General features: G+C 34.9%; 2 protein-coding genes across 3 annotated transcripts; both read right to left on the reverse strand.

Moving 5' to 3' along the window:
• Window positions 1-320: 320 nt before the first annotated feature.
• LOC110775740 (probable glycerol-3-phosphate acyltransferase 3) lies at window positions 321-3,068 on the reverse strand. Its single transcript, XM_021980346.2, has 2 exons — window positions 2,320-3,068; window positions 321-1,530 (listed from the first exon to the last, which is right to left on the reverse strand). The coding sequence occupies exons 1-2, from the start codon at window positions 3,061-3,063 to the stop codon at window positions 550-552; spliced, it is 1,725 nt and encodes a 574-aa protein (XP_021836038.1). The 5' UTR covers window positions 3,064-3,068; the 3' UTR covers window positions 321-549.
• Window positions 3,069-8,743: 5,675 nt separating this feature from the next.
• LOC110776616 (uncharacterized) lies at window positions 8,744-15,045 on the reverse strand. 2 transcript variants are annotated; one of them, XM_056830299.1, is made up of 4 exons: window positions 14,801-15,045; window positions 11,028-11,915; window positions 9,155-9,296; window positions 8,744-9,035 (listed from the first exon to the last, which is right to left on the reverse strand). In XM_056830299.1, the coding sequence occupies exons 2-4, from the start codon at window positions 11,554-11,556 to the stop codon at window positions 8,975-8,977; spliced, it is 732 nt and encodes a 243-aa protein (XP_056686277.1). In that variant the 5' UTR covers window positions 11,557-11,915; window positions 14,801-15,045; the 3' UTR covers window positions 8,744-8,974. The 2 variants fall into 2 exon arrangements, with proteins under 2 accessions (XP_056686277.1, XP_021836871.1); XM_021981179.2 differs by lacking the exon at window positions 14,801-15,045 and adding an exon at window positions 12,165-12,491.
• Window positions 15,046-15,138: the final 93 nt, after the last annotated feature.

Genomic DNA, 15,138 nt, shown 5'->3' on the forward strand with positions numbered 1-15,138 from the left:
CTCATACTTTTTTGCATAATCTTGTTTGTCTTGCCATTTATCTAATAATGATAAAGCACATTAGCCAAGCATACTTGCATTATTATATTCAATTGATTTGCCAACAAAACGAGTAAAGCTCATCGTTGGTTAACAATCGAGTAATGACTAACTTGGTGCATTTTTAAGATAATATTCCATCAAATGGTCATCTTATCACAACTACATTATACTTACCTTATCCAATATTTCTCATAAGTCGACCGAAACTCAACTCAACTCATAAGTGGGGGGCATACTAAGAATATGTATTGGAGAGTAAGAAATTAGTATTCTTTTAAATAAGAAATCAAGTTTCATTTGAACGAAATAATCCTACAACAAAAAACTTAACTTGTAGCTTAAGCTTGAAAGTTACAATTACTAATACTACACTACTACATGCTCCCACTGTCCCTTTTTGTTTGCCTCATTTACTGTTTTAACCCGTCCCTAAACAATCATTGAAAGAGGGAGTATATTGATACATGGGGTAAACAACTAAGGACAGAAAGAGTACATATATGCTAATTACACAACTCCGTTGTTTCCCGCCAAAATCATGTACTTATCTTTCCTAGTAAGTTTAGTACATTGAAAATTAAGAGACTCTCCAATCTCTCTCTGCACATGATTAGCCACATCGAACCCTGATTGGCTACGATCTTGACACGTGGACAACCCGGAAACGGCCCCAAGCAATCGAACTGTGTAGCTAGGTCGAGGGTTCATGAGAAAGAAAATAGGGTCCAAACACTTGAGACCACTAGCCGTAGTTCCATAAAACATGGACACGTGGCAGTCCATTGCCACAGGGGTAATTTGGTCATTCATCTCAGCAAACAAAGAGCTAAATCTTAAGAGAAATGGTTCTCTACATGTAGTCCCTTCAGGGCAAACTACTAGATCCCCTTGATTTAGTAGCTTCTCCATCATGATCCCATCTTGATCACGATCACGTGTTAATCGGACGGTCTTGATTGGTGCTAAGATTTCTGATACCCTACTTAGGCTGTATGTAACCGCGGTTAGTGGCTTGTTTAGTGCATAAGAGAGGTAAAGTGGGTCTAATAATGTTTTATGGTTGCAAACATAGAGCTGACCCGGACCCGAGCCCAAGCCCGTGGGTTCGGAAGAACTTTTCGCGTTCGGGCTTGTTGGGTTAGGGTGTGATGCATGACCCTGATCATGACCCTGACCCGAGCCCGTGGGTTCGGAAGAACTTTTCGGGTTCGGGCTTGTTGGGTTAGGGTGTGATGCACAGGTTAGGAGTCTTAGGCCAGTGAAAGTTAGGATTGGGTTTGCTATATTTTTAGGAAGGGATAAAGCAATAACTCCTCTAAAAATAGCAAGGAAAATTCCAAAAGGTAGCCACAAAAATAGGGTTAAAGTGGATGTTGGTGTTGGCCTTAGAGCTAATCTTCCATCATGGAATATCAATGGTTTTGGGTAGTTTTCACTTTGAAGAGATTTCCATTTGCTCTTCATTTCTTCATTTGTTAGATAAATTTCCTGCATTTACATTTGAAAGAAAAATGTTAAACATCTAAATTTATATGTCCGAGTAAAATAATAAATAAAAATGTAATTTAAGCCTAATAAAAGGGATCGTTTAAGGCTGCGTTCTATTCACCTGATTTCCACTTATTTTTCCTGAACTTATCTTATCTGAACTTAACTGAACTTATATGAACTTAAGCTACTTGTACTATGTTTAACGGTTTGAGTCGGCTACTTAAAATAATTGGTTACTCCGTAGTTCATTGAGGTGGTCTCTTTGCATGTGACAAAGATTGAAGGGGAAATTGGCTCTTCGAGTCTCACTACAAATGGAATTTTAAAATCAGTTATTTACGTGCATGCCGTTCAAATAATGGCGGCTAATTAAAAAATCAACTACGTCATAGATTCGTAAAAAGGAACTATATTACTATATAATACCAAAATTTACATCCTAAAGTTTCTTTACCCTTATGTCATACTAGGAACACTTGGAAATGATGATACTTAAAAGAGGAAGAGAAAAATCGAGATTATACAAAGAGCATTTATTAAGATAATGGCCAATAATAACTAGAGTGTAATATTGTCAAATTCATTTAATGTTCATATACATCGTTGTTACTACTAATTAGTACTAGTATATATTCACACGTTGATAACTAAGAGTACGTGACCAAATCTACACAGTTTCTTGTGTTAATCACGTATCAATATATCATATGCATAAACACTGGTTATACACTCAACTATGATACAAAAATATAACAAAAAAACATGCATATATGTTGAAAAGCTTACCTTGCAAAAGGAGAAAAATGGATGACTTAACGATGCTTTGGTGCCACTAATTCCAAAAATATTATTACAACCCAATTTGTCACCTTCTCCCAACATGTGCTTATTAAGATCATTACCTATTTTATTATTATTATCTTCCATTAAACCAATAAAATATCCATTAAAAACCTTAAGCTCTTTTCCAACAACAAAGTCAACCTCTAAATACTCTCTCACAAAACTTTCAACCATCACATGAGGCAACTCACTTACACCCATTTTCCTCTTACACTTTCTCACCACTTCAAACCCTTCTAACCCAACATCTTCAAGGAAAAACTTTGGCAAAACTGCCCTTCCAACAATAAAACCATCTTTCTTAATCCCAAAGAAGCTAACCATAACCATTATCTTTAACCCCATTTCTTTGTTAAACAAACAAATTAAAGGGTACAAGATAAGTAGCAACAATGCCCTTAAAATACTACCACCTTCGAACGCCACGAGCATGAAGTAAGGGAACAAAGAAGATGATTTCAACAATGTATCTTCCACATTAAAGATCAATGTTTTATCATCATCATCCTCACTAGAGAATAGCTCATATGATCCAATAAAAGAAGGGTATTTTTGTAGTTTAAGTTGAGTAGGATTAAGGGCATTAATGACTTTTCTATGAAGATACCTTGGAGTTTTGAAGTGTTCATGAAGAATTCTAGAGAAGAAGAAAATAATAGCTCTAAACAAGGAGGTATATGTTGCCATGTTCTTGTTTTTCTTTTTGTTGTTATATTCTAAGATTATGGCCAAGTATTTATAGGGTTGAGAACAAAAGAAATTAATGTCCTTATTTGCCCTTAATTTTAAGGGTTATTTACAAAAATGGGAATATCTATATAGTGAGAAATTAAGTGTCAAAAAATGAGGTAAGGTCCAGCTGGTGGGGGCGGTGAGGGAATACGAGTGATAGTTTGGCTTAAATTGAATTTTCAAAGGGAATACATTTGATTTGGTCAGACACTCTTTTTAATTAATTAACTAGTTTTTAAGCCTGGGTAATACCCCGGGTTACTACATTATTAACTTCACATTTAGTTAGATTTCTTTTGCAATAATAATATGAAACACTTTATGTCCTAGTGGTAAAAGTTTTATTATTTAAACTCAAAGATGGGGTTCAAACCATGTTTAACATTTTTTTAATGTATATGAAAATTACATGGAGTGAAAGAATCGTAAACAGAACGCTACATGCATGTCACGCATACTTTCTTACAAACGCTTTTTAATATATAGTATAAATTAATTAATTAATTTTCTCGGTTAATTAATAACTTCTTGAAATTAAATCCCCTGGTTTGAAGTGTACCACTAGACAACTAGTTGTTCATAATTAGATCTAGTACTCACTTAATTAATTAGATTTGGTCAATGGTTTAATTGGTTTCCTTAAGAGCTCCGACTATCTCGCTATGTCGTGCTTGTCTGAGATCCCCCGGCAATACCACCACAAGATCATAGATAAAATTCATAGGTGATCACGGATTCTCGGGTACAATTATATCGATCTTTATAGTCGTACTAATAAGTAACAAAAGATCGTAAAGAGTATACTTAACTCCAGACGTACTTACATAAGAATGGATATTCTGTGCCAACCTTTTTTAATTTTTTTTAAGTTCTCCATAGCGCGTAATGCCATAATGTTATTTATGTCCTATGTTTTTTCCGTTCAATTTACTTGTAATGTTTAGACTTTTACGCTATTTAAATATTTAATCTCCTTTTTCTCGTTAAACACAAATGAGACAGGGGATTCGAATCTGAGATCTATCGTACACAAACTTATCATTCACTCGGTATATGACATGGGATTACGGGGTGTATAATTGGTGAAATGGTGTGTATGTCACATAAGTAAGGCGTTAGTCTAATAATAGTGTTACCTTTCCTAGAAGAATCATATATAACCGGCACATGAGATCTTATGGAGGAATCCACATACATCAGTTCGCATCACGGCCATCACCCATCAATTCCCAAGGTGAGTAACGTTGTCAGTTACTTACTTTTCTAGTTTAGTGTTCAATCAACTACTACGTAGTTTAATCACTTTGGATGACCGATTCATGGATATATATATTATTGGACAATACATCATATGGATTATGGTCACTTCATATCCAGACAATCTAGTCCTACTATATTGAAATTATTATTCTAGTTTAGTGTTCAATCAACTTGCTCACTAGCTTCTATCTTACTTTTTCAAGGTAGAGAGTTAATTAATGGGTTATTATAACATTTTTTATGTCTTGATTGGTACATGCTTAGCTTCATCTGTCCTAAAATAGTTTTTATACGAAATATTTGATTTATATGTAATGAATTGAGATTCTTTTGGACTGGTTTTGGTTGAAGTGAACTGAACGTAGGAGTATAAACTTATGGTATGTTCTCTTCACAATGCATAAATTTATTGGATGTGGATTAAACCTGATTATAACTTATTGGACTTGATTTCAAAAGATCAAATCCGAGTAAGTAAACTTATAGGCCGGGCATGATATATTGAAACTTATGGACATGATAGGCACTGATTGCAACTTATCAAAACCTATCAAAATCTAAAACTTATTTTTAAGGTGCAGATAAGTATCTTTACTGAAATTAACTGAACTAAACAACCGAAAAGAAAGTTCAAAAGAACATGGACTAATAAATAGATTTGAAAGAGGTGGGATAACCCAAAATATGTGTAAGAGTAGAATAATTTAACCACTTGTGTCTTGTATATCCATGTGCTACTAGCTATCTTAGCCCATGGGATTCGAGCATTTTAATGCCTTGTCTCTCGTAATGCATGTTCATGAGAGACAATCATGAGGGCTAATAACTTAAATTAAATTAATAATGTATCTTAAGATGAACATAGTGTAATGAGTGTTCATCATTCATCAAGATAAGAGCTTACTTCTTAAAGCAATGTATCTTATGAAAATGCATTAATTCTTTCCCATATTCTTCCCATATCCATATGGGGTTTTCTTCTTTAATCCTTTAATCTTTTTTCCTCCATAGAATGATGCTCACTCCAGGGCCCACTCATTGTAGTTCAATTTTCGGAATATCCAATCAAAATTAAGTTTACAGAGTACTCATTTAGCGTTTACATATACATTATTCTACATAAATATTTATCGAGAAGATCGAGTGGATATATATTTCCTTGTTACTTTTGGTGGGACAAAGATACTTTATGTGAGCATGGGAGAATCTCATGTAAAAACATAGGAAGTACTCCATAGCAATATAGCATAAATACTTGTATTTATGAATCTTTATTACTTAGCCTATTTCCATAGATTTCAGTTTTCAAGAGTTTGCTTGGTTGAATCGATCAGGTTATAGGTGGTCCACATTCCCTGCTTCCATGAGTTCCATCCTATAATACCCACTAACCAAATTCTTTTGCATAATAATCTAATGTACTTAGACTAATTGGTCTTAATTAGTTTACAATACTCTCTTTAATTCATGACTCTACCCTTAGTTGAAACTAATCCACGATTATTGATCTCATTGAGTACGTCTTTGGCATTTAATCTTGATAAAATAAACTAACAATTTACCAGAGTATTTATGGAACAAAGAAAAACGTGTTATTGTTAGAATATGCCTTGAATCTGTTATCCGTTAGTCCCCTTTTGAACAAACTTACGTGTTATAACAAAACGCGTGTCACGAACTATTGAGAACAACCTAGGAAATTAGATTTCCTCCCCTCAAATATTATCGTATTATTAAGTTTACGTTCCTGCAAAATAATTCAATAACCCCTCAATTGACGGTTCCTCTCACCAATGTATTTTCCCTCCAGGCCTAAACCCGCTTTTATAGGCTAAACTAGAAACCCACGTCTAATAGAATTATACTTGCCCCCAAGTCTAAATAAATTCTAGAGATTGTTACATACCAAAAATATATCTAGTTTCCTAATTATAATTTTAATTAAACTAGGAAACAAGATATTAAACAAGTCTTTTTCGTATTCTTCTCGACTTAACTAAGTTGTGTTTAATTCCTAACATTACATTATACGTATTTTAGGATAGGGTTATTTGTTTGGGTCTATAATTCTTTCTACCCCACATCTGTCTAGAAAGTATTATGTACTATAAATACTCTCTACGTCTTAACCTAAATGTAATTTGTAATCGGTTCCTTTTTCCTTTGCTATAAATGTTTCCTCGACTATAAATATAGTAACATGTTGTTAGTGAACCCCATTAAATTCTACTACGTATGTTATTTATTTATTTACTTTACCTTTTTTTTAGGGAAATTTACTTACTTTCTTAATTCTTTATATAACTTATGAATCTGTAAAGGCCCCAGCTTGATATAATTGCACACGGCACACTATGATTCTGGAGAAATGGGCCGGTGGCCCGGTGGGGGATGGTCATCATCGATCATGAATTGGACATACAAAGTACTCCATCATTCTACCAAGTACAGATTACAGTACTTAATTAGTTTTACTCGTATAAAACATGCATGCATGCATGCATGCATACAATAAAGTCAACGCGTAGCCTTAATTTGATACGTAATAGGTCCCGCTTATACATTCGACATCACTTATCTGACATTGCTTATGGAGTTATGGTCTTCACGTTCTTATACTAGGACCCAAAAGCTCCTAACGCGATTTCTTCTACGAGTATTTGAAATTAGTTGTCTATTTATCAGAATATAATTAAAGATATTAACGATCAAATTTGTATATTGATGAATAGAAGGAGCTACAAGAAGTACAAAAAGTTACGAGTATTCTAAATTAGATGAAATAATGTTTATAAAGGTTACTTTTCTTTGTAGGAAGAATTTACAACAGTTTTTCGATGATTTTATGAAGTTGTGGATCTCAACAACAATGATGATAATTCTCGCAGGAAGTGTATTTAAAGAGATTTATGTTCGTTGTAAAAATACGTACTCGAGTTTGTTTAATTTGCCAGAAAAGGTGGAAGGAAAGCAAGAGAAAAGCAAGAGAAAAGAAAATATGATTTCCCATATTTGATTACAATATTATATGGGATTTGAAGAGAAATGGAAGGCTAAACAAAGCCATCTGCATAAGAAACGCTACAAAAAGAAATTTAGAAGTCGAACTTTGGACTAGTCATGATCATGAGAGCATACCACCTTCAAAACATGTAAATCACTATTAGCTAGGTATAATAAAAAGTTTGTCTAGAATTAGAAGTGTTATTTCCATAGTTTCATCCCTAGGGTTTCAGTTTAGTCTTAACATTCTAAGAAATTAGATTATTTCTTGGCCTTTTCCATTGTTTTCTTTTTGATTTTTATTTTCACCCGGGCCTAAATTGACCCAGCTCAGCCAATGCTTTTTTTTACTTTCCCTGGTTCCCTCTCTTGGCCCAAAAAGCCCAACCCGATTTTACAGCCCGACCCTAAAGATGGCCGTGGGCCAGGCCGGCTCTAGACCAGACCTGACCCGGCACGAGAAAAGCACGGCTCGACATGAACACGAAATCGTGGGCCATGGCCCGGGATTGGGCTGCATTTTTTAGTAAAAGCACGACATGACACAACACAACACGACTCGACCCTGCACGACAAAGCACGTACCCGTGGGCTTGGGCCCTATTTTGAACTTTTTGGTCCGGCACGACACGATGAAGAGTGGGCTTGGCATGGTTCTAGCTCGAAGCCCCGCCTACGACCATCTTTACCCGACCCCAGCCAAAAAGTTTTTCTTGATACAGACAGTGGTTGACTAATTACATTGCCCTTGGTATGTTAGTACTAGTTACTGCTCAAATTAAGGAACTGACTTCACTGCTAAGCATTGCAATAACCCTTACTCGTATATGTGAAGGTATCATTTGTGACTTGTGATGCAAGCACACAGACAACAACAGCACACACAAACAAGTTTAGGCAACGCCATCGTGTACTCCATCAAAGGTAAGGTTGCGTATATTTCATTCCTCCCACTCCCACACTCAATTCACGACATTGGTACTTGTTTGCGATGTTGTTAACAAGTTCACGTTCTGTGCGGACTCAAACGACATCTGTTAGGAAATCTAATGCGACTAGAAGTATATTATACATAAAATATCATAAGAGATTCTATCTCTATCAGCATCATCGTATGAATGAAGCAACGCGTGAATTTTTTTGGGTCAACAAAACAATTGTGTACCAACTTGACTTGCAAACAATGCATTGTGTCACATTAGCATAAAAAATAAGGTCACCCCCGGGCCAACAAGAGCATAGCCACAGTAGGTGACAAGTACAAATTGAAAACAATGACAATCCTAGGATGTCAATTAGCTAGTAGAGTCTTAAACTAATCAAATTCAGATCTAAACTAGATGGAAAACACAACTAGAAAAATATGAATCAATGAATCAAAGAACCAAAATTTCGCTTCCTCGATCTGGATATCAAAGTCTGGACAAGATCCCGGTTTGAAAGATGAAAACATCTATACAATCTCCCGTAGATGAAGCTCTATACCTATTTACAAACGAGCAGCCTTTTTTGGAAATCGGATTTCTTTTTTTGAAAAAAATGATTTAGAAGTTGAACATTCCATTTCAGTAAGTTATCCTGATGATTCTAACAAAGAATTTTTTTACCGAGCATCCCTGCCTTCTTGCTCCCGAGGACTTGAACTCGAAGCCACCTCCAAAGAACTACACAAAAGAACAGAGTTGAAAACCCTTATATCAGCATTTATCTAATGTATGGACTGTGGAGTATATCGTGAAAATAACGGAATTAACTGCTCAAAATAACAGAATTAACTACTCACTTTGGAGAAAGAGAAATGGGTTGATTCATTTCATACGTAGGAGCATTGTTGAATAATTGGATCGAAATCAAACCTTCCTTCGCTGTTGCTGGTGCAGGTGATCCCTGAAATTTCTTAGTAAAGCTACTTCCAGAGTAAATTCCTGCAAGATCAAATCCTAACAATGTTTAACAACTGTTAACTTAGCAATAACTTTATTCTTTGAAGAATTCTTCTGATGACAACAATGTTTAGTAAGTTAGGGTAAAAAGTAACAGGGGCCAAAAGTGCCCAGGTTGGGGATAAACAAGACCTTAATTAACAGATAACAAATGGAATAAAATAATTTTTATAATTTCAATAGCTAATATACAGCTTAATTGTTCATAATTGGGAGGTTAGTGGCAGAACCAATACATGATACATCAGCCATATAATGAATGGAATTAGGAAAATTTGGTAATATTAATCCAACCTTTGACCGATTTTCTTTTATTAAGCCCACCTACGACATATTTTTTAATAATCCCACCTTTATTACCCAACAACTTTTATTGGGCCCAACAGGTCATAAAACTGTTGTAAGCGGCATTATTTCTCTACATGGCAGTACTCTCTCTCGATATATTCAGTCATCGTCATCAATTCATCACCATCTCGTTGAATTTTTCACCGATTACCGGCCACTTAAGCCCAATAAAAGTCGTCGGGTAGTAAAGGTGGGATTATTAAAAAATATGTCGTAGGTGGGATTAATAAAAGAAAATCGGCCAAAGGTTGGATTAATATTACCAAATTTTCCATGGAATTATGGAAACTCTCAAATACAGGAATAAGGATGGACTTATGGACATAGAAGTAGAAGAATCTGGAAATTAGAGTTGGTGAGGATACACAGGATCATCTGTCACATAGACGTGCCTGTGGCATCATATATGAGAAGTCATATAACCTGAAAATTAGAAAGAAATTACACCTGTTTTAAACCTAAAACGTGCGTTTTGTTGCAACACATTTAAACTAACTAACATGCAAAGGACTGAAAAGCATAAAGGCATAAGAGAAACACTTTTTTTGAACGATTACAGCGTGACATGCAAGGAATATTGAGTGTTTTGACAACAACACTACATCCTTTCTTTGTCCTAATAAAAGTTTCTTAAATCCAAGTTTTTCAACTGCAATTAAAAGGATGCACCATGATACATCCTCTAAACAATTACCAATATGCACAAATAATGTTATCACTACTCAGACGAATGACAAAGTTTACATTTCCTATACATACTGGTATATCATTGAAGCTTCAACATATACACAACTAAGACAGAGAAACTTGGGGCCGAGAATACATGTCAGAAAGTTGCTCAGCTAAACATACAACAACAGATATATGCGTCTCTACATAAGGTCCGAAGACTATGGGTGTTGGTGACTTGGTTCACGAAAGAAAGAGTGGCATTTGGTTTTTCCATATTGGGTTTCTGATGCAACACACAGAAAACAGGCATGAATGTTCATCCATCCAATATCTCTCTTTACTTTAAAGTTCTTCACAATCAACCCACAAATGCAGGAAAATTTTGGGAGACAAGGCTTCCGTGGATCTTAGGGAAAACCTCTGCTTACTCCCTAGGATTTCCTGGCATATCAATATGAGATCATCTATCTTTGGCCCAATCTCTCATAAGATATATACAGACAGTAAATTGTAATTATTTACTGATCACAAACAAGAAAGTATTTTAAAAACAAGTTATCAGGAGCAAGTTTCATCTTCTGAAAGCAAAAGTTTATGTATGATTAAGCCAACAAAACTAATGCCTTTAAGAGAACATGCTGCAAAAATGAGGCAATATAGAAGTGCAAACTCTGAAAGTTCCAATCACCATACCTTGAAACACTATAATAAGGAAGAACACAACCGTTATCACCATTGCAGTTACGCTGCTGCCTGAAGAAGACCGCTTAGCATCTTTCATCTTCCTAAATGCTTTAATCCGTTCAACTCTTGCCCGCTTTCTAGCAGCTAATTCAGACAGTTCCTTCACCAATTTCAGGTCCGATGCAGTCAACAATGGACCATTTGGAGGTCGGGGTGGTTTCGATGCCTTCTTCGACCCCACCTTCTTTCGTTGTTCCTTTGGATTCCTCTTCTCTAAAACAGCAACGAAATCTCTACAATCTTCACCTTCTGAACTTTTGTCAATAAGTAAATCAACTCCTTGACCACCAATGTTGGAGTCAACAACCACGGCACCACCATTTGTCAACCCACTATAACATAAAACCCCATTACGGCCCCGACTTACCGCCACTCTCCCTCTTCCATTATCGGAAACAGCATCCCCACTCAACTCCTCCTCAGAGGTAGTACCACCACATTCAAGATCAACCAAAAACTCTCCTTCTCGAGAAGCCATTAGACAATGTAGTAAACTAGTAATCCGTATTATATATAACAATAATGTTGTTTAACACCTATAATCCTCCTCTTATATAGTACTATCATAAATCTAAATGTACTAAAAACTTTAAAGTAAACTTATTGTTCCAAAATCTTGAACTTGTCAATTAAATTTACAGCCAAATAACTTCATCGAGTGGTATTCCTCTCACTTTATGTCCAAGCCTACCTACCTTTTGATGATTTATTTATTTTTTGTTTATTTTTCGACAATCAACTAATTAAAAAATTAATAAAGGAATTTTGAGAGATCCACCTCAAACTTTGGCTGATGATTGGGAAAGAGAACCCTGCACCTCTAACCACCCAGATTACCTGCAACATTATTCACAATATTGTCAAATAAACAATGAATTCAACACAAAAAGTTTAATTTATTACGAATTTCAGCAAAATGACACAAATTTTATACAAACAGTAATATAAAATCAAACAAATTGGCACCCAGAAATTATAATTTCAAGAGCATATAATTAAAAAAAACAAAAAAAATAATTCAGGAAAACGGGGACAATGGTAATAAACAGGAAGAATTAAATAAATAAAAATAAAAACTGTACTAACCTGATAGAGAGCAGGGAATAAAAACCCTAGATCACAGGCGAAAGGAGGAGAGAGAAAGAGAAAATGGAAGATGAATTTAAAAAAGGATTCGCCGAAAATGAAGGGTGAAATTATTGGACATCAAAATTAGGTTCTCCCAGAAATTTAGCTCCTACCCACTTTCTATGAATAAAATCTCAGCTACCAAAATTCAAGGAATTAATCAAATTTGTATGGAAATTTAAGAAGAAAAAAAGGGGGAATTGTTAATTTGTTGCGGATAAAATGTGACATAAAAGGACAAAAAATGAAAAAATTGAATAGTATTTTGTTTAACAAAATGGAGTTTGGATAATATTAAGAGGACGACGACAACAACCACACACAAAATAAAAATAAATAAAAAAAGGGAAAAAGAAAAGAAAAAGACTAAAAGTGGTGGTCTTTTGGTGTGAATGTCTTATTGGTTTTTGAGGAAAACGTGTAAGGGTCCGCATATTTTTGCTGACGGCTATTGCTCTATATAATTAAATACAGTTCGTTGTACTATTTGGTTGACGTGTCAACGGCTACCCATAAATTTATTTTACTTTATTTTATTTTGAGTAAATTTTGTGTAGTAAAATAAATTCATGGGTAGGCGTTGACATCACTTAACTATTAACCTAAAACTATATAATTGTACAAAAGATCTTGCGCGCACAAAGTGTACAATAAATTTATTGTACACCAAGATAAAATTTACCCAATTTTTTATAACTTTAATCTAGTTTTAATTAACTTGGATATGAAATTCATAAACTCCGACATAATCCAAACCATTGCCATCATCATCAAGATAGAGAAATCCACTTAACAAGACAAAACTCAAAAGAAGGTTACACCACTATCTCTTGTTTTTATCGATGTGAGACAATCACAATGTAACGTGGGAAAGATCTTAACATATGCTTAAAGAGAAGATTACCCTTGTCCTATTGCTTAAGGACTGATGATTTGGTTATGGGTGGGGCTTCCTCGGGAACTACAAAAACGCCTTTACAAGCCGACACTTTGACCTGCCTCTAAGGTATGAGATGGGCTTGTCAAGCTAATATGGAAAATATCACAATTCTAACTACTCTCAGTAGTTGGTTCAAATACTTGTGAAGGAAGATTCTCAGGATATGTAGATTCGTTGGACCTTGACATAAATTAGGACTCTAAGTAAGACTTTCTCCTGGTGCAACGTTCTCAAAGTGGAAAGGATACTGGTGAATCGAGCTCACGGTCTGGCAGCTAGAGCCGCACGAGATTTAATTTGATTTTCTAATTTCCCGTAGTACATTTTGTATATTTAGCACTTGTCAAAAAAAAAAAAAAAGTTAATATCGTTTAAATGGTGCTTCATCCTACTACGGAGTATCGTTAAAATGAAAACAAAAATCCTTGTTCGAAAAGATAAATATACTTAGGTAGACGAGTAGTAAGTAGTTGGTCTCGATCTGTATACAAAAATACACGAGAAACGTTTATAGTTTACTTCTTTTGATAAGCAACGCATTATAAAAGAAACAAACAAACATAATTGATTAATACAAAGTATAGTTTAGTTGGTTATAATCGATGATTAAACGGTAATTAATCAAAGAAAGAACAAGACAACCTTGGAAGAATATATTTATACGCTTAAACGTGGTCGACTGCCGACTCAGTACTTGACTTTACTCGCCGGCCAACGACCCTTCAACTGTTTTATTATCAAAATATAAAGTATACTTTTCCTTGATAACCAATATGCAGCTTAGTTCATATATATATATGATGCATCTAGGCCTAATCTAAATGCATGTCCGTATAAAATCATACTTGTCTATATGACATGAACAACATACTAATGGCATCATTAACCTTTAAACTATCGAATCATTTCTATTTTATTTCTATAATAAGTTACGGAAAAAAAAATACGCGAAGACGGCTTCATTGTAACTACTGCTAATATCTCTGTATCAGATGACATTAAACAAAGGACAGCAAAATGTTTAATGTTACTAAACAGGTCACTAATCTAGACATTACAACAAGATATTACTACATATATACCCTTCCTTTAAACCTATATTACATGTACGTTGCTCACACTTAACTTGGTGATTACAATTTACAGACCATATTTCCCCCCTCTAAAGTAAAAGTTATCATTACTCAGTGCTTCAAACAAGGTTTAGTCGGAATTTTCATTTTACCTCAAATACCCGTGTCGGACACTTGGACACGTACCCGTATCCGATATGGGTATCCGGATCCGGGTAACAGAGGTTAATGCTAAAGGCAGGGTATGGTTCAGATGTATTTTATGCATGCTTAACCCAGTGAAAGCAGGGAGTTTACTTACTAAACCATCCACTGGGAGTGCAATCGACATGACTTACTACTTCACAGTTCATATCAAATAAAAGGCAGCAAACAGGCGAAGCAGAAACAGAACGACTTTAACAGATGATGGAAAACAATCCAAAGCTGGAATTTGCTTAGGAAATTTCTGAAGGACAATATATGACAAGAGTTCTATTTTATCTTTAAAATTCTGCTAATTCTGACATAATAGCATAAGATTATTGAACAGAAACCATTACTTCAAAATTATTTACTTGAACAAACTGTTATCTACTTACCTTGAGTGAACTTGCAGCATTTTTCAGTTTCCGATCAGAAAATCCTGCCTGAACTGCTGCCAATCTGTCATAAATGTTGCGCAAATGTAGCTTTCTGGATCCATGGTTGTGTTGCACGCAATCCAAAACAAGTGTGATTTCCAAAAACAAACGGAACAAAAGATCTTTTGGAGAATAAACAAAGCATTTTCAAGCATTTAAAATCAACTTCAGAAAAAAAATCATGTAGCTAGTAGTCAAAGGCTCTAAGCAATAACACCCTCATTGTCAGAACAATACACCACCTTCGACAAATTAGTGAAAGTGCTTCTAAGGATAAATACAACACCACCATTTTC

This window comes from Spinacia oleracea, chromosome 5 (assembly GCF_020520425.1).
Source record: "Spinacia oleracea cultivar Varoflay chromosome 5, BTI_SOV_V1, whole genome shotgun sequence".
NCBI classification, from domain to species: domain Eukaryota; kingdom Viridiplantae; phylum Streptophyta; class Magnoliopsida; order Caryophyllales; family Amaranthaceae; genus Spinacia; species Spinacia oleracea.

What these genes read in the sequence shown, in the direction of transcription:
- LOC110775740 (XM_021980346.2), bottom strand. Translation starts at nt 3,063, where the DNA reads ATGGCAACATATACCTCCTTGTTTAGAGCTATTATTTTCTTCTTCTCT. An exon ending in CATTTTTCTCCTTTTGCAAG is followed by an intron (nt 1,531 to 2,319) that starts GTAAGCTTTTCA and finishes ATGTAAATGCAG; the next exon opens with GAAATTTATCTAACAAATGA.
- LOC110776616 (XM_056830299.1), bottom strand. Translation starts at nt 11,556, where the DNA reads ATGGCTTCTCGAGAAGGAGAGTTTTTGGTTGATCTTGAATGTGGTGGT. An exon ending in CCTTATTATAGTGTTTCAAG is followed by an intron (nt 9,297 to 11,027) that starts GTATGGTGATTG and finishes TTGATCTTGCAG; the next exon opens with GAATTTACTCTGGAAGTAGC. An exon ending in CCCATTTCTCTTTCTCCAAA is followed by an intron (nt 9,036 to 9,154) that starts GTGAGTAGTTAA and finishes TCTTTTGTGTAG; the next exon opens with TTCTTTGGAGGTGGCTTCGA.